A 23,961-nucleotide genomic window follows, 5' to 3' on the forward strand; every position below is an offset into this window, starting at 1 on the left:
TGGGAAAGAACCGAACCGTGAAGCTACCGCGGAAGAGTTGAAGATGCTGCAATACAACGCTCAAGCTTGTGATATCCTCTTCAACGGATTGTGCCCCGAAGAATTCAACAAAATCAGCCGTCTTGAGAATGCAAAGGAAATTTGGGATACTTTGATTGATATGCACGAAGGTACCGACTCCGTCAAGGAATCCAAATTGGATGTGCTTCAAAGTCAACTTGACAAGTTCAAAATGAAGGATGGTGAAGGTGTCGCTGAAATGTACTCTAGGCTTGCTCTTATCACAAATGAGATTGCCGGCTTAGGGAGTGAAGAGATGACCGATAGATTCATCATCAAGAAGATCCTAAGAGCCTTGGATGGAAAATATGATACCGTGTGCACATTGATCCAAATGATGCCCAATTACAAAGATCTCAAGCCAACGGAAGTCATCGGAAGAATTGTTGCTCATGAGATGTCACTCAAGGATAAAGAGGAACTTCACAACAAATCAAGTGGTGCTTACAAAGCCTCATGTGAAGCCCCCACATCATCGAGTGAGAAACAAACCTTCAATGAAGAATTGAGCTTAATGGTGAAGAACTTCAACAAGTTCTACAAGAGTAGAAGCAAAGAGAGAAGCTCCAAGTCAAGGTCCTACAATGACAAAAGATCTTCTAGTCGAGAGCGAAACTGCTACAATTGTGGAAGGCCCGGACACTATTCCAATGAGTGTACGGCCCCCTACAAGAGAAGAGAAGATTCTCCCAAGAGAAGAAGTAGAAGAGAAGAATCACCATCTAGAGAAAGAAGGAGTAGAGATGATCGTTATGAACGAAGACCCTCACGGAGAAGCAAGGATTCAGAAAGAAAGGACAAGTCATCAAGGAGCTACACAAAACGAAGACATCAAGCTCATGTTGGTGAATGGGTATCCGGCTCCGACTCCGACAACCACTCCGAGAGAAGCTATCACTCCGACTCCGAATATACTCAAGATGAAGGTGTTGCCGGTCTAGCACTTGTGACAACCAACTCCTACGACATATTTGACTCACCAAATGAAGGAGTTGGAACATGCTTCATGGCTAAAGGCCCAAAGGTATCACACCCCGAGTATGTTGATTTCAATAGTGATGAAGATGACTTGTTAGGTGATGATGATTTACTTGTTGACAACTCTAGTGATGAATACTATGATGAAACATCAATTAATCATGCTAATCAAGATAAAACGAATGACAATGATAAGGAGAAGATTGAGTCTCTAACTAAAGAACTAAACACTCTTAAGTTAGCTCATGAAACTATCTTAGGAGATCATCGAGAACTTTTAAGGACTCATGAGAAATTGCGCTTTGAAAAGCTCAACCTTGAGCAAGAGCATGAGTTCTTAAAAGCAATCAATGATGATCTTCGTAAGAAAAGTTCTTCTTACATTGCCAAGCGTTTACTCTTATCCACTTACATGCCTCAAGTCAAGTCTAGTAACAAGAACAAGAAAGATTCTTCCTCTAGTAGTAACAATAATCATGCTAAATCCAATATTGTTGCTTCTAGTAGTTCTCTTGATTCCACTAATGATTCTCTTAGCCAAGTTACACTTGAGCAAGAAAATAGCTTATTGAAGGGAATTATAGAGAAAGGTGTTTACAAGAGCCTTGCCGGAAGTAAGCAATTCGAGGAAATTGTACGCAAGCAAGGAAGGCACCGGAAGAATCAAGGTGTTGGTTTTGAACGAAAGTTCAATGCCAATGGAGTTGAGTGGGAAGAAGATCAATACCCAAGACGAAGTTTGTTCCTCAACAAGAGAAGTATGATCCTACTTCTCTCAAAGGGACACAAGCTCAAGATGATCTTCCACCACAAGACCACAAGCAAAAAGGCAAGGACAAGCTTCAAGAGGAAATTGATGCATTTGAAGAAGCTCCTAAGGCCTTGGTCAAGTGGGTTCCCAAGACTACTTCAAGTTCCACTTCATCAAGTACAACTACAACACCGAGGATTCCCATCAAGATGGTGTGGATCCCGAAGAAGAAGAACTAGAGAGTTCTTGAGGGTGACTCCGCCAACATACTTCACTCTTATCATCTTGGCAAGAACAAGTGCAATCAACTTCCACATCTTGCACTAGTTCAAGGAGTCACAAACCCTCTTGTTGGTAAGACAAGGGACAAGGTAACCTAAAAGCTTTCATAGACATCATCTTGTGTGTGCATCACTCTATGTCTATGGATATCCTTGTTTGTTCCTTGTGGGACTAACCCGTGTAGGTATTGAAAGTGCAACTCACTCCAATGGATAGCTCCAAATGATCTACATCAACATTGAGCATCCACATCTTCAACATCTACATGAAGTCATCATCGACAAAACCCAAGGTTAGTTCATCCCTCTTAGGGGGGATCTCACATCTAGGGGGAGCTTTACTCTAAGAATTGAGCTAAAGCAACTCTAATGGTGTGAACACAACAATGCTTTATGTAAAAGTGGTAACCCCACTTGTGCTTAAACGATGAGTATGACCTATGATCAAATGTTCTCATTTGACTCCTAAGTCAATATACTCATATATAGATGACCTAGTCATCGCCAATTGTTTGATAGATGCTAGAATTGGTTGTGCATGCTTTGCCACATATTTCAATTGCCATTTTATTGTGTGAGCATGTTGATTGCATATTTTACTCATTCGAGGACATCCACTTGTTGTTTTGATTGATTGGTTTTCTTTTCTTTTGCCAAGTGGATGGACAAGAATGCCTAAGAACCCTCTCTAGCTATCTATGCTTTTCTCGTCTCAAACTCTATTCATGCTACATCACAAAATTTGATCAAGTCAGATTCGAACCACTCTGTGTGAGGAGCACTCGGAGTCCCCGATTCGTCATAGACTTAAACTTCCAAAACTTCTTTGTGCTTTTCGATCTGACCGATTCCTCCATTTCGGTCATACCGAGATCACTAAGTCGATCTAGGTTTTCAATCTCGGTGCAACCGATTTGAACCTTTCGGCCACACCGAGTTTCAGTAACTGCTTGCCGTTATGAATCTCGGTGCCACCGAGTTGTTCTACTCGGTCACACCGATAGGGTCGGGCTATATATACTCACGAGCAAAATTTTGGAAATTTCTCCGAAACCCCTTTGCCCGCGCATAGCTCGCTCTGCCTCCTAGGTCTCCGGATCGTCCTCCTCGTTGCCAGCCGCCTCCTGTCGCTGGTCTCCATCGCCGTCAACGGAATTCTTCCCTGCCGTTGCCGCCGTAGCGAGTTCATCGCCGAACTAGGGTATCGACTCGATCACAGTGCTATCCCCGTCTGATTCCTAGCACATTGTGTTCATTATGATTCTTACCACGATTGAAATGCTTCTATCCAGTCAAAACACTCCATAGATTAGAGTTGAATTGAAAATGTAGGGTTAGGTTTCTGCCGAATACATCTCGGACCATCCGAGTTGTGGAACTCGGTACCACCGATTCGGCTCAGGCCATTGCACATGTAATTTTCGGTCTGACCGAGAATTGCAAATCAGTGTGACCGAGTGCAGGACTTTGTGAAACCCTAGCAGTCTCGGTGCCACCGAACTGTGACTCGGTCTGACTGAGTTCACTAGTTTAGGTTCCAATAGCTGCTTCGGTATCACCGAGTTTACAAATCGGTTGATCCGAAATGCTTTCTATGGAAAACTAAAACTAAGTTTTTGACTCATTCTTTTGCCAAAACCTCTGCATTTTGTGATGCTCATCCACTCTATCTCATCTATATGTATTCACAGGGTCTTCTGTCAGTGTTTGCAATATGTCTGATCAGAGTGACAGCTAGAACAGGTCAGAGGAGCAAGTTCACCTGAGTGAGGGCACTAGCCCCTCTAGCAGTTCAGATGATGGTAGCAGGAGCACTCCCAGCAACTTGCCCAAAGCTGCCACTAGAACAAGGAAGAAGAAAACTTCAGAGTCTGAGGATGAAGACTATGTGGCAGTTGAGGATGAGGCCACTTCCAAGAAGAAAGTGGTTAAGAAGGAATATAGCACTGCTGCTGCCACCAAGCCAGGCATGAAGCAAAAGGTTCCTGCAAAGAGAATTCCAATGTCTAAGGCCAGAGCATCTACTCAAGTCCCTTTGCGATCTGAACCCAAAGAGGCTGCTGCAGAAGGGAAGAAGAGGAAGGAGAGGATCAAAAAGACCACTGCTAGAGTGCTTGGGAGATCCTCAATCATGAGAGATTCTGAAGAGGAAGAGGAAGAAGAGGTTGCTGCACCAGCACCTAAGGCCCAGAAGCTTATGGGTGATGCTATCAGGACAGGGGCTGCTTCATCCAAGCCCAAGAGTGCACCTAAGAGGAATACCAGGAGTATACCAGCTGCTGAGAGGAACAAGGCCCCAATGCCTGAAGTTGTTGCTGATGAAGATGATGAAGGACAAGTCCTGAGAAAGCTCAAACCCAAGATTCCAGACCACAATGATGCTCATCCTGTGGCTGAGAACATGAAGATCAGGAGAGACTCAGGGTTGAGGCTATGGAGAGAGACAGATCCATATGCTACCAGGAGAAGGACTGATGTTGATTACAGGTTCCACACAAAGGAACAGCAGGACTTCTATGAGACAGTGTTGTTGGACAAGAAGCCTATAGTGTGTTAAATGAGGTGGGTCGACTGGAAGTATATCAAGGAAAATGAGGAACACTATCCTGGTGTGTTTGACAGCTTCAGTGCTTGTGGAGTTGCAGACTTTGTTGGGCAGAAGCTCACAAAGTGGAATGAGGAGCTCATAATGCAATTCTACTCCACAGCACACTTCTATCCAGATGGCAGGATAGTATGGATGTCTGAAGGTACAAGGTACCACTCAACTATTGAGGAATGGGCAAATCTGATCAATGCTCCTAAGGAAGAAGAAGATGACTTGGATGTCTATGCCAAGAAGAAGATGGATCACAACTCTATGGCAAACATGTACAAGGAGATTCCTGAAGATGATCTTGAGACTCACCAGTTTGGGTCAGTAAAACACTTGCTGTCAAGGCTGCCTATAATCAATTGGATCCTTAGGCACACTCTCTTGCCCAAATCTGGTGATCACAGAATGATCAGAGGCCATGCAATTAACTTGCTACATGTATTTGATGTGCCACAGAAGTTCAAGGTCATGAGCCTTATAGTTGAGACTATCAAGAGGACTGCACCTGACCAGAAAAGAAGTTGTGGATATGCCCCACAGATCCAGGAGTTGATAAACTCAAAGATGGGCACAGGCACATACTTGTTGGATAAGGAACACTTGCCTATCTACCCAGACTTTGAGGACAATCAAGTTGTGATGAATGAGAATGAACCATCATCAATACAAGCTCAAGAGAAGAAGGAGAAAGCAAAGAAAGAGAAGGCTGCCAAGATGCCAACTCAAGAGGAGGCATCTGAGTACTTTTTGAAAAGCAAGCAAGATCAGCTTGGTTACTTGATAGCGTCAACTCTGAGGATTGAGAAGGGGTTGACCACCTTGACTCAAAACCAGGAGAGCTTGGAAAGAATTGTGGAGCAAAAATTCTATGATTTAGATGTCAAAGTAACTGAGATTCAGTCAGTTGTGGAGCAGCTACAAGATGATATGCAGGAGAGGAAGGGCAGAAAAACTACTGATGCATTTACCAGAGTGCCCCAAGCTCAGAGATCAACTGCAGTGCCTGTTCCAGACACCAGAGCCACTTCATCTGCACCAGCTACAAGTTCAGTGCCACCAGCTCCAGCACCTACTCCATCAGCTCCATCTACTTCGACTGAAGCCTTCGTCCTTGGCGTTCTACAGACACCACCACCAAAAGACCAAGCCTGAGAGACGTTTTAGTGCTATGCATTTGCTATGAACTTTTTGGGAACTTGTTGCCAAAGGGTGAGAAAAATGTATAGATCATAGGCTTCGAGAGAGAGCATTGCTTTTTATTCTCTCTTGTCTTCTTGGTTGAACTTTGTTTGTCTTTTCATTTCTTGAGATACTATGCTATTATCTGTGAGACATTAATGATCATGTGGTTGATCATAAGCTACACTTATGCTTGTTAGATGATATTATCTTACTTATCCTTATATGATCATTCACTTTGCTTGGTGATGAGTGCATGTATTTAATTCTTATCATTTTGAGCGCTCCACCAAGATGTATGTGACATGGAAGAGTAACCCATGATCCTAACTCATTGTGCATTTGCAGTCCAAAGCAAATCTTAAGATATGCACAAATTTAGGGGGAGCTCTTGCTTTTCACATACTTCTAAAAGCGACAATATCTTTCACTCTTATTATCATTTGTCGAAGCTTTGATCTATATGTTGTCATCAATTACCAAAAAGGGGGAGATTGAAAGTGCAACTATCCCTGGGTGGTTTTGGTAATTCCTAACAACATATAGCTCATTGAGCTAACATTATTCCAAGATTAATATTTCAGGAAAAGCTTAATGAATGGCATGGCATGGATGAGGAAAGTGGATCATTCAAAATTCTAAGGACAAAAAGTTTGGCTCAAGCTTGAAGCTCAAGACTCTACATTTTATATTTTAGTGATCCAAGATCACATTGAGTCTATAGGAAAAGCCAATACTATCAAGGAGGGATGAGGTGTTGCTTAATGGCTTGCTTGCTCAAAGTGCTTAGTGATATGCTCCAAAACCCTCAACTACCTTCCCACATCCACATATGACCTAAACCAAAAGTCAAACTCGGCCCCGCCGATTCTTTCTATCTGGCGCCACCGAGTTTCAAATGTCATAGCCACTGCCACAAACCCTAGGCAAATCGGTCTCACTGATAGGGATCTCGGTACCACCGAGATGGGATTGTAATCTCTCTGTTTCCATTCGTAACGTTTCGGTCTTACCGAGATGAGCGATCGGTCCCACCGAGATTGCATTGTAAACTCTCTGTTTCCCTTTTGTAACATTTCGGTCTCACCGAGATGAGCGAATCGGTCCCACCGAGTTTAACTGACCAACTCTTTGGTTAGCTTATTAACAAAATCGGTCCCACCGAGTTTGTGTAATGGGTCACACCGAGATTACGTTATGCCCTAACCCTAACCATATCGGTCCTACCGAGTTGCATCTCAGTCCCACCAAAAATCCTAATGGTCACTAGGTTTGCTGAATCGGTCCAACCGACTTTAACCATTCGGTCCCACTGAGTTTGGAAAATTGTGTGTAACGGTTAGATTCTGTGTGGAGGCTTTATATACCCCTCCACCCACTCTTCATTCATGGAGAGAGCCATCAGAACATACCTACACTTCCAATACACATTTTCTGAGAGAGAACCACCTACACTTGTGTTGAGGTCAAGATATTCCATTCCAATCATATGAATCTTGATCTCTAGCCTTCCCTAAGTTGCTTTCCACTGAAATCTTCTTTCCACCAAATCCAAATCCTGTGAGAGAGAGTTGAGTGTTGGGGAGACTATCATTTGAAGCACAAGAGCAAGGAGTTCATCATCAACACACCATTTGTTACTTCTTGGAGAGTGCTGTCTCCTAGATTGGCTAGGTGTCACTTGGGAGCCTCCGACAAGATTGTGGAGTTGAACCAAGGAGTTTGTAAGGGCAAGGAGATCGCATGTTTCATGAAGATCTACCGCTAGTGAGGCAAGTCCTTCGTGGGCGACGGCCGTGATGGAATAGACAAGGTTGCTTCTTCGTGGACCCTTCGTGGGTGGAGCCCTCCGAGGACTCGCGCAACCGCTACCCTCTGTGGGTTGAAGTCTCCATCAACGTGGATGTACGATAGCACCACCTATCGGAACCACGACAAAAACATCCGTGTCTCCAATTGCGTTTGAATCCTCCAAACCCTTCCCTTTACATTCTTGCAAGTTGCATGCTTTACTTTCCACTGCTCATATACTCTTTTGCATGCTTGCTTGAATTGTGTGGAGATTGCTTGACTTGTGCTAAGATAGCTAAAATCTGCCAAGAACTAAAATTGGGAAAAGGCTAGATTTTTATTTGGTCAAGTAGTCTAATCACCCCCCCTCTAGACATACTTTCGATCCTACAAGTGGTATCAGAGCTTTGGTCTCCATTTGCTTTGATTTCCATAGCTTTTGGTGATCATAGCCTTGGTTTCACAACCTAGGAGAGTATGGCGTCTAGCGAGGGAAATTATCACCGTAGAGGTCCTTACTTTGATGGCACTAATTTTGCTAGTTGGAAGCATAAGATGAAAATGCATATTCTTGGACATAACCCCGCCATTTGGGCTATTGTGTGTATTGGCTTGCAAGGTGAATTCTTTGATGGGAAAGAACCGAACCGTGAAGCTACCGCGGAAGAGTTGAAGATGCTGCAATACAACGCTCAAGCTTGTGATATCCTCTTCAACGGATTGTGCCCCAAGAATTCAACAAAATCAGCCGTCTTGAGAATGCAAAGGAAATTTGGGATACTTTGATTGATATGCACGAAGGTACCGACTCCGTCAAGGAATTCAAATTGGATGTGCTTCAAAGTCAACTTGGCAAGTTCAAAATGAAGGATGATGAAGGTGTCGCTGAAATGTACTCTAGGCTTGCTCTTAAATCCAAGCTAAAATCTGCAAAGAACTAAAATTGGGAAAATGCTAGATTTTTATTTGGTCAAGTAGTCTAATCACCCCCCCCCTCTAGACATACTTTCGATCCTACAGCGACGAAATCAGCCAGTACCTGCGACTTAATGGCTCGCCGTGGTTTATATGCTATGTCGAACGGGAGGAGATCGATAGCCCATTTAGAAATCTGGCCCATGGCATCATGGTTATTTATTATGTCGTTGAGTGGTACTTCGGAGGCCACCGTGATTGAACACTCTTGAAAGTAGTGTCGTAGTTTTCAGGATGCCATGAAGACCGTGTATGCTATCTTTTGGTTATGTGGGTACCGTGATTTGCATGGAGTGAGGATGGTGGATACGTAGTATACCGGCTTTTGAAGCGGGAACTTATGTCCGTCTGTCTCTCGTTCGACGACGAGCACTGCACTTACAACTTGGTGTGTTGCCGCTATATATAACAGCATTGATTCGCCGACATTTGGTGCGGCCAAGATTGGGTTGGTGGCCAATACGGCCTTTATTTCTTCCAATCCGGCCGTGGCCGCATCCGTCCACTCGAAGTGTTCGGTGCGTCGAAGAAGGCGATAAAGAGGTAGTGCCTTTTCTCCTAATCGGGAGATGAAGTGGCTTAAGGCATCCACGCATCTAGTTAACTTTTGGATTTGCTTGAGGTCTGTTGGGATAGCCAACTGTGACAAAGCTCGGATTTTAGCCGGATTTGCTTCAATTCCTCTATTGGAGACGATGAAGCCAAAGTGCTTTCCGGCGGGCACGCCGAAAATGCATTTTTACGGATTGAGCTTGATGTCATATGTTCGGAGATTGTCGAACATGAGCCTCAAGTCGTCTATTAAGGATTCGACGTGTCTTGTCTTAATGACCACATCGTCTACGTATGCCTCCACTGTTTTGCCGATTTGTGTTTCCAGGCATGTCTGAATCATGCGTTGATAGGTTGCACCGGCGTTTTTGAGCCTGAAAGGCATGGTGTTGAAACAGAAGGGGCCCTATGGAGTGATGAATGCGTTTGCGGCTTGATCGGGCTCCGCCATCTTAATTTGATGGTAACCGGAGTATGCGTCGAGGAAGCACAATGAGTCGTGTCCTGTGGTAGCATCGATAATTTGATCGATGCGGGGGAGGGGGAAGGGATCCTTAGGGCAAGCCTTGTTAAGGTCCTTGACATCGACACATATGCGCCAAGATTTGTCCTTCTTTGGTACCATCACCAGGTTTGCTAGCCAGTCCGGATGTTTTATTTCTCTAATGAATCCGGCCTCGAGTAATTTGTCTAGCTCTTCTCCCATGGCTTCCGCTTGGGCTCAGAGAAACGCCGAAGAGTCTGCTTGACCGGCTTGAACCCTTTTAGAATATTGAGGCTATGCTCGGCCAGCCTGTGTGGGATTCCTGGCATGTCTGAAGGATGCCAGGCGAAGATGTCCCAATTCTCACGCAAGAACTCCCGAAGTGCGGCGTTTGTTGTGGGGTTCAGCTGTGCCCCGATTGATGTTGTTTTTGTAGGGTCCGTTGGGTGGACCTGGAATTTGACTATTTCATCCACTGGTTTAAAAGAGGTGGACTTGGGTCTTTTGTCGAGTATCACATCGTCCCTGTCCACAGTGGAGCGCAACGCAGTTAGTTCTTCGGCCACCAGGGCTTCGAATAACGCCTCGAGGGCTAGTGCGGTGGTTTTATTTTCGGCGCGGAGTGCTATGTCCGGATCACTAGCCAGAGTGATTATTCCATGGGGCCCGGACATTCTGAGCTTCATGTACCCGTAATGGGTTATAGCTTGGAAGATCGCGACTGCCTCCCGCCCTAAAAGGGCGTGGTATCCGCTACTAAACGGGGCCACTTGGAATGTGATTTCTTCGGACCTATAGTTCTCCGGTGTGCTGAATACCACATATAGTGTGATTTTCCCGCACATTGTGCCTCCCGACTAGGGTTGATTCTTCTGAAGGTCGTGCTTCTTTGCTCAATGCGGCTCTTGTCTATTTCCATCATGCTAAGAGCTTCCTCGTAGATGAGGTTTAATCCGCTGCCACCGTCCATGAGCACTTTAGTAAGCCGGAAGCCGTCCACAATTGGACTAAGGACCAAAGCGGCTGGTGCTCGGGCTTTTTGGAATTGAGGTTCGTCACTGGCATTGAAGGTTATGGTCGTGTCGTTCCATGGATTTATTGTTGCAACATGGTAGACTTCGGCAAGCCTGTAGAGTGTTCGCTTGCGCCTATTATTTGAGGCAAAGGTCTCGAAGACTGTCAATATTGTATTGTTATTTTTCACAGGATGGTGCTCTATTGTATTGTTGGTGAGGATATCCTCGCCGCTCTTGGCCACCTACCGGAGTATCCAACATGCTCTAAGGTTGTGTGTTGGCATGGTATACACTGTACTGTGAATTTTGCATGGCCCATTGAGCCATCCCTCCAATACAGTTCCACGCCCTGTAGTGGGCTTTGGCTTCTTTGTAATTGGATCGGGTGACTTACGAGAGTACACCCTTTTAGTTCGGACGGGGGGTTTAGTGAGAGCCAGAGGGTCCCAAAATTTTGTTTGGGTTTTCCAGGCGCTTTCCATCGCACAGTACTTCTGTACTATGGCCGCCAATTTAGAAAAGTGTGCTATGTCGCGGCGACTTATGGCGTTGAGGATTCCCTTGTTCGTGCAATTTTTGCAAAAGAATGAAATTGCGTCTTCCTCGCGACAGTCCCTGACCTTGCTCATTATAAGGAGGAATCTGGCCCAATAGTGATGTACTATCTCTTGGGGCTCTTGTCTAATGTGGGAAAGATCACTTGAGTCTGGGTGGGTGGGCAGATTTTGGTCCAAACCCTGACCCGATCTGAGACCTAGGGGCGGAGGAGTTTCCGAGCTTGGCAGTTTGGACTTAGAGATGTTGCCCAATAGTTCTGGCCCGCTGTCTGATTCTAAGTTAGGAGCTTGGGCCACGTTCTCCCGTGGACGGGTATCCGGCTCAGAGAGCTCAGGAATCCAGACATAGTTTGTCCTCAAAATAGAGGAAGAATTGCTACACTGCTCCTCCACCACCGCTATCTGATTGGTGACCGACGGAGAGTTAATCTCCCTTTGGTCGGGTTTAAGCCTGGTCCAATCATAGTCCGTTGCGACTCCTAGGGCGGCGATGTGATCCAAGAGCTCGTTCAGAGAGGAGAGCTCTATTGGATCCATCTGCTCGGCGAATCCTGAGCTAACGTGGAGGCTGTTTTTGATGACCCGAGAAGTCATCGTCGGCGCGACGGCCGAAGGGGCGGTCATGATGAAGCCGCCTAGTCGGAGAGTTTGGCCTACAGCCAGGGCTCCCCCGAGGTGATGTTGTCCTTGACAACAAGATGAGCCATCCAGCCTTATCATGACAGCATAGTGGAACTCTCAATGAAAGCACCAATGTCGGTGTCAAAACCGGCGGATCTCGGGTAGGGGGTCCCTAACTGTACGTCTAAGGCAGATGGTAACAAGAGGCAGGGGACACAATGTTTACCCAGGTTCGGGCCCTCTCAATGGAGGTAATACCCTACATCCTACTTGATTGATCTTGATGATATGAGTATTACAAGAGTTGATCTACCATGAGATCGTAGAGGCTAAACCCTAGAAGCTAGCCTATGATTGTGATTGTTGTTGTCCTATAGACTAAACCCTCCGGTTTATATAGACACCAGAGAGGGATAGGGTTACACAGAGTCGGTTACAAGGGAGGAGATCTACATATCTGAATTGACAAGCTTGCCTTCCACGCAAAGGAGAGTCCCACCCGGACACGGGACGAAGTCTTCAATCTTGTATCTTCATAGTCCAACAGTCTGGCCAAAGTAAATAGTCCGGCTGTTCGAGGACCCCCTAATCTAGGACTCCCTCAACCACTATGTGAGTTTCTCAAACATAGTTATTAGCTAATTTATATTGTTTATTTCAAAATAGTTGACAGCCTATTTCCATTAACAGCTTATTTTGATTGTTCAAACAATGTGCGGAACAATGGTAGACAAAACCCACTACACCGATGGCTCCGAATTAACTTATCAGGAGAAAAATCATCTGGTCGGATTTTGTACTGATATTGAGAATTACAATATCTACAATCAAACTCCTCAACATTATGGTCAATACGTGCCACTAGTGCACGTGTTGAACTACGATAACTACCATGGAGATACCCTGGTAAGATTTTTTACTATCACGACATCCGTGCATCTTTTGCATACTTCTAAAACTAGTACATCATTGCTAACTATGAAGTTATTACTATGTTTTTCAACAGAGAATCCCAGAGGATTGTGTGCCTCATTTGATGTATCAGAATGGCAGCCTTCGTGTTTTGAACATATATCCAGGTCATCCTACGAATCTCAACTGTCCATACTGGATTTCTCAAAGAAGTGGAGACATGCTAATCAAAAAAAGGAAAAAATGCGTGGACAGTCATAAGGAGGTTCTTGGAAGCAAAAGGAAGCGAAGCGCAAGAATTGGAGACAGGATGATCTCCATTCTCCATAATGGAGAGTCAGGGTCTATATTGTTTTATACAATTTTACCTTAAAGATGGTATTTAGGTCCTACCTAATACTGATGATCATGTGCTAAGAACAATTAAGTAGGGTTGGTTCGATGACTATCAGGATGATGATCGTATGACTTGTTATTAATAACGAGTAGAAGTTGTATGATGATGATTAGTAGGACTTATTATTATGATGATGCATGATGCGAGCATGAAGAGTTATTATATATATGTGGGTGAAATGAACATGGATTGGATTGAAGTGAAGGCAACATGCATGTGGTGCATGTCGAAAGTAGTACAATCCAAACTTGATCAAGTTAGGATTAGTATTACTTTCGACATGCACCACATGTTGCATCACTTCAATCTAAGTCATGTTTAGGCATAGCAGTAGTAGTAGCACGGAGATAAGAGAGGGCACATCTCTCTGTTAGCTACCTATACCAACCTAAATTAACCCCCAAAACCCCTAAACCACCTCCTTTTAAAAAAACAGCCCCTGAAATGTTGACACATGGAAGCTTATTGGTCCCGGTTGGTGCTACCAACCGGGACCAAAGGCCCCCGTGCCTGGGCTCACCGGAGTGGCCACGTGGAGGCCCATCTGTCTCGGTTAGTATAAGAACCAGGACTAAAGGCCTAGGGCATTAGTAATGACCCTTTAGCCCTGGTTCCCCAACCGGGACAGATGGGCCTTATGAACCGGGACAAGTGGCCATTTTCTACTACTGTTTGGGAAAGCTTTAGGAGCCTCCAATTAAGTTGTGGAGATTGCCCCGGGCAATTTGCATGCGTTCGATGACAGCCATCAAGGGTCAATTGTATGGATTTGGTAACTGCACTCAAGGGTCCCTTAGTGGAGTCACGACACCTTGCATTGTGCGGGGGCACAAGGCGAATACAGTGAGTCATTGTGCATCCGCACCGCTCTAATAGAGATTAGCATCCGCAAGTGTGTGAACTTCAGGATACATCCTCCCGTATTTGTTTGCCTCAGCTATCTCTTACCTGAGCCCTTTACTTATGCACTTGTTTGTGATAAAAATCATGATTCAAGTTATATATCTTGCTATCACATAGTTGATTATCTTGTTTACCATAAGTTGTTGGTGCACATAGTTGAGCCCAGTTTTATTTAGGTTTTGTGCTTGATAAATTAAATGCTAGTTTTATTTCGTATCTGTTCAAGCCTAAACCGTAAGTGTTTTAAAATGTCTATTCACCCCTCCCCTCTTGGCGACATCCACATCCTTTTAGTAATGTAGTAATAATGACTGAGTAGCTTCCATCACTCAAATCTTTCTAGGAGGCACCAGTTAAAATAAGTAACTTACATAAGTAGATAACGGTAGACAACAATAAGTATATAGTGAAGTAAGAAAAAATTAAATCTATAAATATTTCTTTATTAAATCATATCTGAACACTTTCTTAATCACTATACATGACAAAAGCACTATGCATATCCAAAAATAGTGCAAGGACAAAAGAATATCTAGTTGGGAAAAACGACAAGGATGTAAAGAATGATTGAATATTGATTTCTTCCTTGGTCCAAAGCGCCCGCTTTTTTGGCATTGGTGATTGAGGACCGAACTTCTTCCTAGCACCTCCAACTCATTATCTGGACTAGCGGCAGCACCCGCATCTTCATCTGCGCCTCCAACTCATTCTTCTCAACTACGTACCTATACTTCCAATATGTCCTTACACGTCTCCTTCTATTAATATTCTAATTAAAGACTCCCCATAAAATTTCTTGTTAATCAGAGAAATAAGAATTATTTAAGCTATGAATTCAAGTTAGAATAGCACAGTTGAACTTCAGGGGAATCGGCTCAACTCGCATGGTAAAAAGAATGAAAGAAAAACACTATCCAATGTTTCTTTATGAAAGACCCATTCCCGTAAATGCTCATAACTCCATGTACGAATTTCTTCTTTTGGCCATCTCGTCCATTTGGTTTATATTCTCCCATGTGTGCGTCCCAACACTAGGTCTTGAGAGCAAGAACATGAATCACAAATTTTAATTTGTTGTTTACATCTTATTCGTAACATATATATTCTAGGCTTTTAGTGAATTCAACATTCACATTCAGTATACAACCATATTATGAAGAGTGGCAAAAGCAAAGTACATTGGTATGAACTCCATGGACAAATCCTAAGCTAAAGGCCTCGAAAATCCACTCCCTATCCTATTCTCGTGCCGCCACCGCCATCTAAGAAATTTAGGTCCCCTCGTCTTCGGCTGCCCTCTTGGCGCTAAGAGGTGGTGGATCTCGAATCTTCAATACTTCTATGTTCTTCGTCAACGTCTAGTGATCATCATAGTTTTGTGAGAATTAATTTTCTCTCGTTCTTTTGGCGGTTCCATGAGGTTAGAGAGTTTTCTGTCCTCACAGGTCCGATTATTCGGATCTGATGAGTTTATGCTACTGTGTCAAGCTTTTTTGTTGGTCTGATTCTTTGTGAAGGTGAAATCTTTCATGAACGCCATGGTGAAGATATAGTGACTCGACGGCTTGCATTTATAGGGGATCATCCCTGGCCCAAGTACGTTCATCGATCAAGACTTCCCGTCTTTCTGGATGGGCCACTCAAGGCATTTTGAAAAAGTATTATTGGTAATATTCATGCGGGTGAAAGAGTGACAACATCTGTCACGGCATGGCTGATTGTCGCGCAGGTTGTAGTCGTGGGTTGTAGGAGGACGAGGGTGGGGCCCTCGCCGGCCTATGGTTGGAGAAGGGGGTTGAGGAGGGGCGCCAAGGCACAAGAGCAAGGAGGTGAGGTCGTAGGTTATTTTCTACTTGTGTTTATTGATCCAAGGGCTGGCTATATATAGCCTAATTACAAGACCAAATTACAGACTCCTATTATAATTGGGTGTTTGCAGGGTAACCTTCTACGGGACTAAACCCTTCCAACTAATACCCAGACTCCTGGTCTAAAAGAAACTATAATTAAACTAGGGCATATTTGTAGGCAGGTGCAGGGCCGCCCTGCGCAGGTTCCTTGCGCCTATAGGGCTGGCCCCACATGACATCTCCCCTCCATTCTGAAATAGCTCGTCCTCGAGCTGGAAGCTTGGATGATGTTTGCGGAAGGTTGTAACATCCTCCCATGAAGCAGCAGACGCCGGCTGGCCCTCCTAGTGAATGAGCACCTGTTGTACACCGCGAGCAATACGAGCACGCAATGCTTGGACAGGGGTTGGATGCACTCGACCCTGAAACAGAGGTGGAAGCATTGGCAGAACTTCCGGTGGTGGACCATGGTACTTCTTTAGGACACCGACATGGAAGACATTGTGAATGCGGGTGCGTGGGGGCAGCTCCAAACGATAAGCACCCGTATAGATTTTAGCGAGGACTTTGAAAGGCCCATAATATTTGGGAGCCAATTTCCCTTTGGCGCCTACTCCAAGGAATGCCGCCGGCCGGTGCTGAAGACGGAGCCAAACCCACTCTCCAACATCGAAAGAAAGGGTCCGATGCTTATCATCATAGCAATGCTTGTACTGTTGTGATGCCTAAAGGAGACACTCACGGATGTCGAGTAAGAACTGATCGCGGTCAACAATATGTCGTTCCACCGCCTGATTGCGAATCTCACCCGGCGTATAGTCCCGCAATGAGGGGGGATCCCGTCCATTAACCACCTTGAAAGGAGTGTCCTTCAACGCTGAGTGGTACAAAGTGTTGTAGCAGTACTCCGCCCAAGGCAACCATTGGAGCCACTGTCGGGGGCGATCCCCAGTTATGCAATGAAGGTACATGGTTATTACGCGATTGACGGCCTCAGATTGTCCATCAGACTTCGGATGGAAGGACGAACTCATGTGCAAGTGCGTCCCTGCGGCAGCAAACAAAGCCTTCCAAAAGCCTGAAGTGAAAACCACATCCCTGTCCCAAACGATGGATGTGGGAAACCCATGAAGTCGTATAATGTTGGAGAAGAAGGCCTTAGCAACGGACTCCATAGTGTATGTATGCGCCAAGGGGATGAAATGCGCATACTTGGAGAAACGGTCCACGACGGTTAGTATAACACTTTTGCCACCCACCTTCAGAAGTGCCTCAATGAAATCCATGGAGATGTCTTCCCAGACACGAGATGGCATTGTCAAGGGCTGCAATAAGCTGACTGGATGAAGCTGCTCCATCTTGTTGCGTTGACAAACCAGACAAGAACGAATATACTGCTGAAGTGATGCCCTTGCTTGTGGCAGATGGAAATCCCGGCGAAGAAGATGAAGTGACTTCTGGATACCTTCATGGCCCGCATCATGGGCTGCAGCCAGGACCTCGCCGAGCAACAATGATGCGGGTGGCACATAAGCTCATTGTTGGAAGGTAACAACACCGTCAACGAGAGCCCAAGGCTGTCCTAACTCAGCAGATTCTAGTTGTTCCCGGAAAGTGAAAAGCGTCGTGTCCGTGTGTGCCGCCTGACAGAGAGCTTCAAACAGATCAAAAGAAGGCCCGGAGATGGCGAGTGCCTAGCTGGCAGGAGCATCACTGCGAGAAAGAGCATTGGCAACGATGTTTTGGCGACCCGGTTTATATTCCACCGTGAAGTCGAACCCCAATAGCTTGCCCACCTAATGATGCTGTGGAATGGTAGCGAGGAGTTGGTCTAGCAAAAACTTCAGGCTGTAGTGGCCAGTTTTGATGACGAACGCACGTCCCCAAAGATAGGGCCGCCAGTGGCGCGCAGCATGCACCAGACCAATGAGCTCCCGCTCATAAGAGGCGAGAGAAGCATGACGCGGAGCAATGGTTTTGCTGAAATAGGCAATGGGGCCGCCACCTTGATGCAGGACTGCCCCGAAACTAGACCCAGATGCATCACACTCCATAATGAATGAAACTGCAAAATCCGGCAGCTGAATAACAGGGGCGGTGGTAAGAGCTTTCTTGGGGGCTTCAAAGGCGATAGTCGCTACAGGTGTCCAAAGAAAGTCATCTTTTCTTGAGGAGTGCCGTGAGGGGAGCTGCAATGGTGCCAAAATCCCAGATGAACTTGCGGTAGTATCCTGCCAGTCCTAAGGAACCACGCACAGTGCGGACGGTGTGCGGAACCGGCCAGTCTACCATGGCTAGAACCTTGTTGCTGCCCATGGCAACTCCTGAAGCGGAGATGACGTGTCCCATATAAGCCATGGTTTTCTCCCCAAAGGAACACTTGGAGCGCTTGAGAAACAGTTGATGTGTGCGCATAGCCTCCAAAACGAGCTTGACATGACATAGGTGATCCGACCAGGACGAGCTGTAGATCAAGATATCATCGAAGAACACAAGCACAAACCGATGAAGGTAGGGACGGAGGACATCGTTCATGAGTGCTTGGAACATCGCTGGGGCATTTGTCAAACCAAAGGCAATCACCACATACCCAAAGAGGCCCTCATGTGTGCGGAATGCCGTCTTGTGGATATCCTCAGGGGCCATCCAAACCTTGTGGTAACCCGACCGGAGATCCAATTTGGTGAAAAAGTGGGCGCCCTTGAGTTCATCCAGAAGTTCGTCGACAACGGGAATAGGAAACTTGTCCTTAATAGTGACAAGGTTGAGACCACGGTAGTCGATACAGAAACGCCAAGTCCCGTCAGCCTTTCTGACGAGTAGAACGGGGGGTGAAAATGCAGAAGAACTAGGATGGATCAGACCGCGAGCCAGCATCTCTGAACATTGGCGCTCCAGTTCATCTTTTTGAATCGTTGGGTAGCTGTAGGGACGGACAGCAACCCGCGGTGTCCCGGGAATAAGATGAATATGATGGTCATGTGCGCCCTGCGGCGATAGGCCCTGTGGGTCGGCGAAAACATCGGTGAAAGTGGCGAGCTGGCTGTCCAGAAGGTCCTTGCCTTCGCATGCATGTAGGTGGGTAGGCCGTCCGAGGGAGTCGAGGCCCGACCACTCCACACAGTGATCCGAGTGCCAAAACGACATCCACTGCGTGGTGAAATCCCAGAGAATTGGCCCAAGAGTTTTGAGGAATCATGTACCGAGGACGATGTCAAACCCGCCCCATGGAATGGCATGCAGATCAACAACGAAACGCTCCTTGTCAATGGTGATCGCAGCCTGCTGAAGGAGTCCCCGACAGGTCACCTTATCGACATTAGCGACCGTGACTCCCAAGCGACGATTGGAGGAGAAAGGCAGCCTAACGATGGTGGCCAGCTCTTCGTGGATGAAGTTATGAGTGTTGCCTGAATCAAGCAAGGCGACCAAGTCACAGTCCCCGATGTGAAGAGTGACCTGCATTATGTCGCTGGTGGGAATTCTGGTGACAACCAAAAGTGAGATTTGTGCCTCCTGGAAATCATCAAACTGCTCCTCTTCGGCGTCGGCGGATTGAATGTAGAACATTGGTTTGTAGCAATGGCCCCGCGTGAACTTCTCGTGACAATTGAAGCAGAGACCCTTAGCGCGCCGTTCATCCATCTTGGCGGGTGTGAGTCTTTTAAAGACGAGCATGGGCGTGGGGTTGGAGGAGTCCGGTAAGGCCGGAGTAGGTGCGGCCATGGGGCGGAGTGGACGGCTGGGCCGGCCCAGGGTGGCCGCGGTGCTGGTGACAGTATTGAGGTGCTCAAAGGAGATTGCTTAGTCCATAGTCGCGTCCAAAGTCGCCAGTTTCAGCATCTCGACCTAAGTTTTCATAGGCTCGCCCAAGTTGTTGGTGAAGATATCCCACTCATCGTCGTCAGCAATGGGGCGCACCCTAGAAAGATTCTCTAGAAAGCGCTTGGAGTATTCCGCGACAGTGCGGGAGCGGCGGGTGGAGATCAGCTCGCCAAAGGGGTTGGCTCGGGTCGGCGGTCCGAAGTGGTTGACGATCAATTTTTGAATCTCGGTCTAGGACGACTGCTGGCCCAACTTAGTCTTGAGGTGTCCATACCATAATGCGGCGACATCGGTGAGGTGGTATGAGGCGAGCCACGTCTTATCCGACTCCGGCGTTCACTGCCCGAGGAAGAAGAGATTGCAGCGTGTCAGCCATGGCCGCGGATTGCTGGCCCCGTTAAAGAGGGGGAAATCAATCTTGTAGAGGCGCGGAGCCCGATCCACCAGATCGGCCGGGGCCCCAGTGTGGGACGGTGCATCTAGGGGCCGCAGGAGCCCGGTACCACCCAATTGAGGCGTGCCCTTGCCTTCCAGCCGAAGGAGGGCCAGGTTCTGCGCGCGCTGCTGCTGTGACGTGTCCGCCAGCTGGCCCTGGAGGGTTTTGAGCGTCTCGGCAATGGACTGGAGGGTGACGCGGTCCTCGGCGCGGTCTTTCCGAGCGGTGTGGTTCTCCTTCGAGAGGTTGTTCAAAGTGGCGACCACGGCCTCATGATCCTCGTGTTGTTTGGTCGCGAGGTCTGCTAGGGTTTGCGGCAGGGACGCCGACGGCGGTGGCGGAGACATGGGCGCTGGGATCGACGAGGAAGCTGATGCCAAGTTGTCACGGCCTGGCTGATTGCCGCACAGGTTGTAGTCGTGGGTTGTAATAGGACGAGGGCGAGGCCCTCGCCGGCCTATAGTTGGAGAAGGGGGTTGAGGAGGGGCGCCGAGGCGCAGGAGCAAGGAGGTGAGGTTGTAGGTTATTTTCCGCTTGTGTTTATTGATCCAAGGGCTGGCTATATATAGCCTAATTACAAGACCAGACAGACTCCTATTACAATTGGGTGTTGGCAGGGTAACCTTCTACAGGACTAAACCTTTCCAACTAATACCCAGACTCCTAATCTAAAAAAACTAAAATTAAACTAGGGCATATTTTTAGGCAGGTGCAGGGCCTGCCCGCACAGGTCCCTTGCGCCTATAGGGCTGGCCCCACATGACAACATCATTACTCTAGTTCAATTGAAACCTATTTACCAAAGTCCTTGGAGTATTTCTTCGAGCAGAGATTGATACCGTGAAGAAGTTGATTTCAAGAAATTTCATTGTAATTCTTAGTCAAATGAGTTACTTTGTATTTTCTTGGATCTTAGGTCAAAATCACTGTACCTGTAATTGTTATGAGTATGAATAAAGTTACAAGTGTTTCAAGAAAAAAAGCCATTCCTTTGTATGAGTTTCTCTAAGTCCCGGCACTTTCATAGATTATCCTCTAGTAATAATGAGCCACATGGGGTTATTCATGCTCGAAGAACAAACCTAGTTTGAACAGTTCGGAGCTGTTTTTTTTTGTTCCGGGTCAACCGTGCCATTTCACTTTGAAAGATACCTAGATAACTAGATATTTCATTGATTCAACAGTGTCGCTAGAAGTTCGCTCGCTAAACTGAGGCTGTGTTCAGGACAAGTTTTAGGTGAAGTCACTCTCGGAACTGCCACTGAGCATTGACCCGGAACTTCCTTTCTGTGGCAACGCGTCGTCCCCACGGGTCTCCCATTTCGTTCCTGGCAGCAGCCACAGGGTGATAGAAGTGAAAGCAGCAGCCACAGGGTGATAGAAGTGAAACTTCTGGGATCATGATTATAGTTTCATGATTTCGTAAAAAACAATATTCAGGAAAAAAATCGACGAAACAGTGTGCGGCCCACTTTACACGTTTTGGAACTGCAAGGCCCATTGAATTCCTATGGTGCAGATCGATGCGACGCTCAGACACGTTAAGCAGAGAGGCCGCAAGAAAACGGAAGCAGCAGCAGCAGCAGCGCGACCACGAATGGCGTCGACCTCGAGCTTGGATTTGGGAAAGATCGGTCCGACGGCCGGCTACCTCCTCCACCGCTGCGCCGCCGTCCCCAGCGCCCCTGTTCTCCGGGGGAGGAGCGCGAGCGGGCGGTGCGGCCTCGCCGTCTCGGTCTCGTCCTCCAATGGTAGGTCTGCCTTTACCTGTTGCCCCTTCATGTATTTCCATGTGGAATTGTTTGAGATCTTGGAGTTCTGTTCAACCATAGTAAGATGAGGTTCGAGCCTGCGAGGAGCCGAATCTTAGTATTACCGCTCTCACCGATTTCATGGTCCATTCTGAAGCCATAGCGGTTCAGTTGAATCCGGTGAGATTTAATTCCAACTTCTTCGCCAATTATCCTGAGCTGGCAAAATTAGAGATCAATTTGGACGGGGAATCGTGTGTAAAGGCTGTCCAATTGGGCTTTTTTGAGACCAATCATGTTGTCGAATACATGACAGGATAGTTTCCTTGTGCAATATTCAGTTACAAACTTGTAATTTTGGGTGTCTAGTTCTGATGTTTAAGTTCAGTCTCTGCTCTTGAACAGACACTGAAGTAACAATGACTCATATTTAACGGTATAGGTGCAGCTGGGCTCTCCGCATTGAGTGACTCGGAGAAGAAAGGCCCTGTGGTGATGGAGATCCCGCTGGAAGATATCCGGAGGCCGCTAATGCGAACGCGTGCTAATGATCCTGACAAGGTGCAGGAGCTCATGGACAGCATCCGTGTCATCGGCCTCCAAGTACCTGTGGGCATCTTTTCCTTTAACATTAATTTACCAAAAGTATTTTCTGTTAGCTCAAAAGATAAATTCTGTCAGAACTAGAATTTCGTGGCCGAACACTGCTACTGAATTCAGTGATCTCCAAACAGTTATCTGAGAACGTTTGTGTTATTGTTCATTGTTTTTGAGATAGCTGACCATTGATGTCGAATGGTAGGACGAGATCTGGCACTATTATGTCTAGGATGAGTTTTTCCAAGCTCATTTGACATGTGAAGTCTGTTCGCCTGCAGCAGTAACAACAGGGGCTCTATTAGCTATGTTGTGCCCCTCTGAATCAGTCTTAATTCAAACTTCAAAGGGAGTATGCCATATCCCAGAATCAACCTTCTTATAGAAATATTATTGTTTCTATATTCACCCGCATTATGTTTGATCAATGTGCAGTTTAGTGTAGGGCGCTGTTGAATAAGATGCTACTTGCTACTCTTGGTCGATGTGAAATCGCTGTGTGATTTTGCACTAGTTATGCAAAAGAGCTTACCTTTATGTGCATTTAGTATAGCCATTTTATGTGCATTTAGCACTTCCTTTTCAATCCGAGCAATATAACCATTTTATGTGAATTTAACATGTGATCCATTTGTCAACTTTTTCGTTTACCATTTGTCTGGAGCTATCCTGATTTAACGTGTTTGGTTATTGTCGCCTTAAAGAAACAAAAGGCAACAGTTGGATTTCATTCTGGTTTCTTAATTGTAGCGTCATTTTGAAACGGTACTTACCAGGTTATTTACTGAAATTTCAGATCGATGTGCTGGAGGTCGACGGAGTCTACTACGGTAGTTTTGTTCAAATCTCAATTGGTCATTCCCCACTCCAAAAGATATACCCATTTCCCTCTTGCTGAATATGCTTGCACATAATCCTCAGGATTCTCTGGATGCCATCGCTACGAGGCTCACCAGCGCCTAGGACTCCCAACCATCCGCTGCAAAGTCCGCCGAGGGACAAAAGAAACACTGCGGTGAGCCCATCTTCCTTGAGTTTTGTTGGATGGTCTGTTGTCAGTTCGGTTTATCTGCGCAGGATCTTGAATCTGCTATTTCAGGCACCATATGCGATGAATTGGTGGTTAGCGATGAATGGATGATACATGGACTGCTTCAGCCACGAAGTGTCATCTGTTATGTCTAGTGCTAAGAAAAAACTTTCTCCTCCTGTAATCATATATACGTGTAAATGTTACCCAATCCAATGTGTAAAATAGCACTTGTTCAGCTGGCGCTTCTGCCCCTTCTGTTGCATGCAGTAATCTCTACAACTCTGTTTGGGCAAGAATGCAACTGAAGGTTCAGGGTGGAGTGCAGGGTCTAAACTCTCCGAAATGCATTGCCCCCTGAAGCTTCATCAGCAAATTCAGGGCCATTCGGAATGCGGTTTTTTTCTTCTCATATGCTC

General features: G+C 46.3%; 1 protein-coding gene across 2 annotated transcripts; it reads left to right on the forward strand.

The window, feature by feature from the left end:
- Nucleotides 1–21,588: 21,588 nt before the first annotated feature.
- On the forward strand, nt 21,589–23,780 carry LOC123152686 (sulfiredoxin, chloroplastic/mitochondrial). Of its 2 annotated transcripts, none has more exons than XM_044572182.1 (5): nt 21,589–21,915; nt 22,364–22,524; nt 23,309–23,342; nt 23,434–23,527; nt 23,612–23,780. In XM_044572182.1, the coding sequence occupies exons 1-5, from the start codon at nt 21,675–21,677 to the stop codon at nt 23,625–23,627; spliced, it is 546 nt and encodes a 181-aa protein (XP_044428117.1). In that variant the 5' UTR covers nt 21,589–21,674; the 3' UTR covers nt 23,628–23,780. The 2 variants fall into 2 exon arrangements, with proteins under 2 accessions (XP_044428117.1, XP_044428116.1); XM_044572181.1 differs by having other exon boundaries at nt 21,616–21,915; nt 22,358–22,524.
- The last annotated feature ends 181 nt before the right edge of the window (nt 23,781–23,961 follow it).

This window comes from Triticum aestivum, chromosome 7A (assembly GCF_018294505.1).
Source record: "Triticum aestivum cultivar Chinese Spring chromosome 7A, IWGSC CS RefSeq v2.1, whole genome shotgun sequence".
Taxonomy (NCBI): domain Eukaryota; kingdom Viridiplantae; phylum Streptophyta; class Magnoliopsida; order Poales; family Poaceae; genus Triticum; species Triticum aestivum.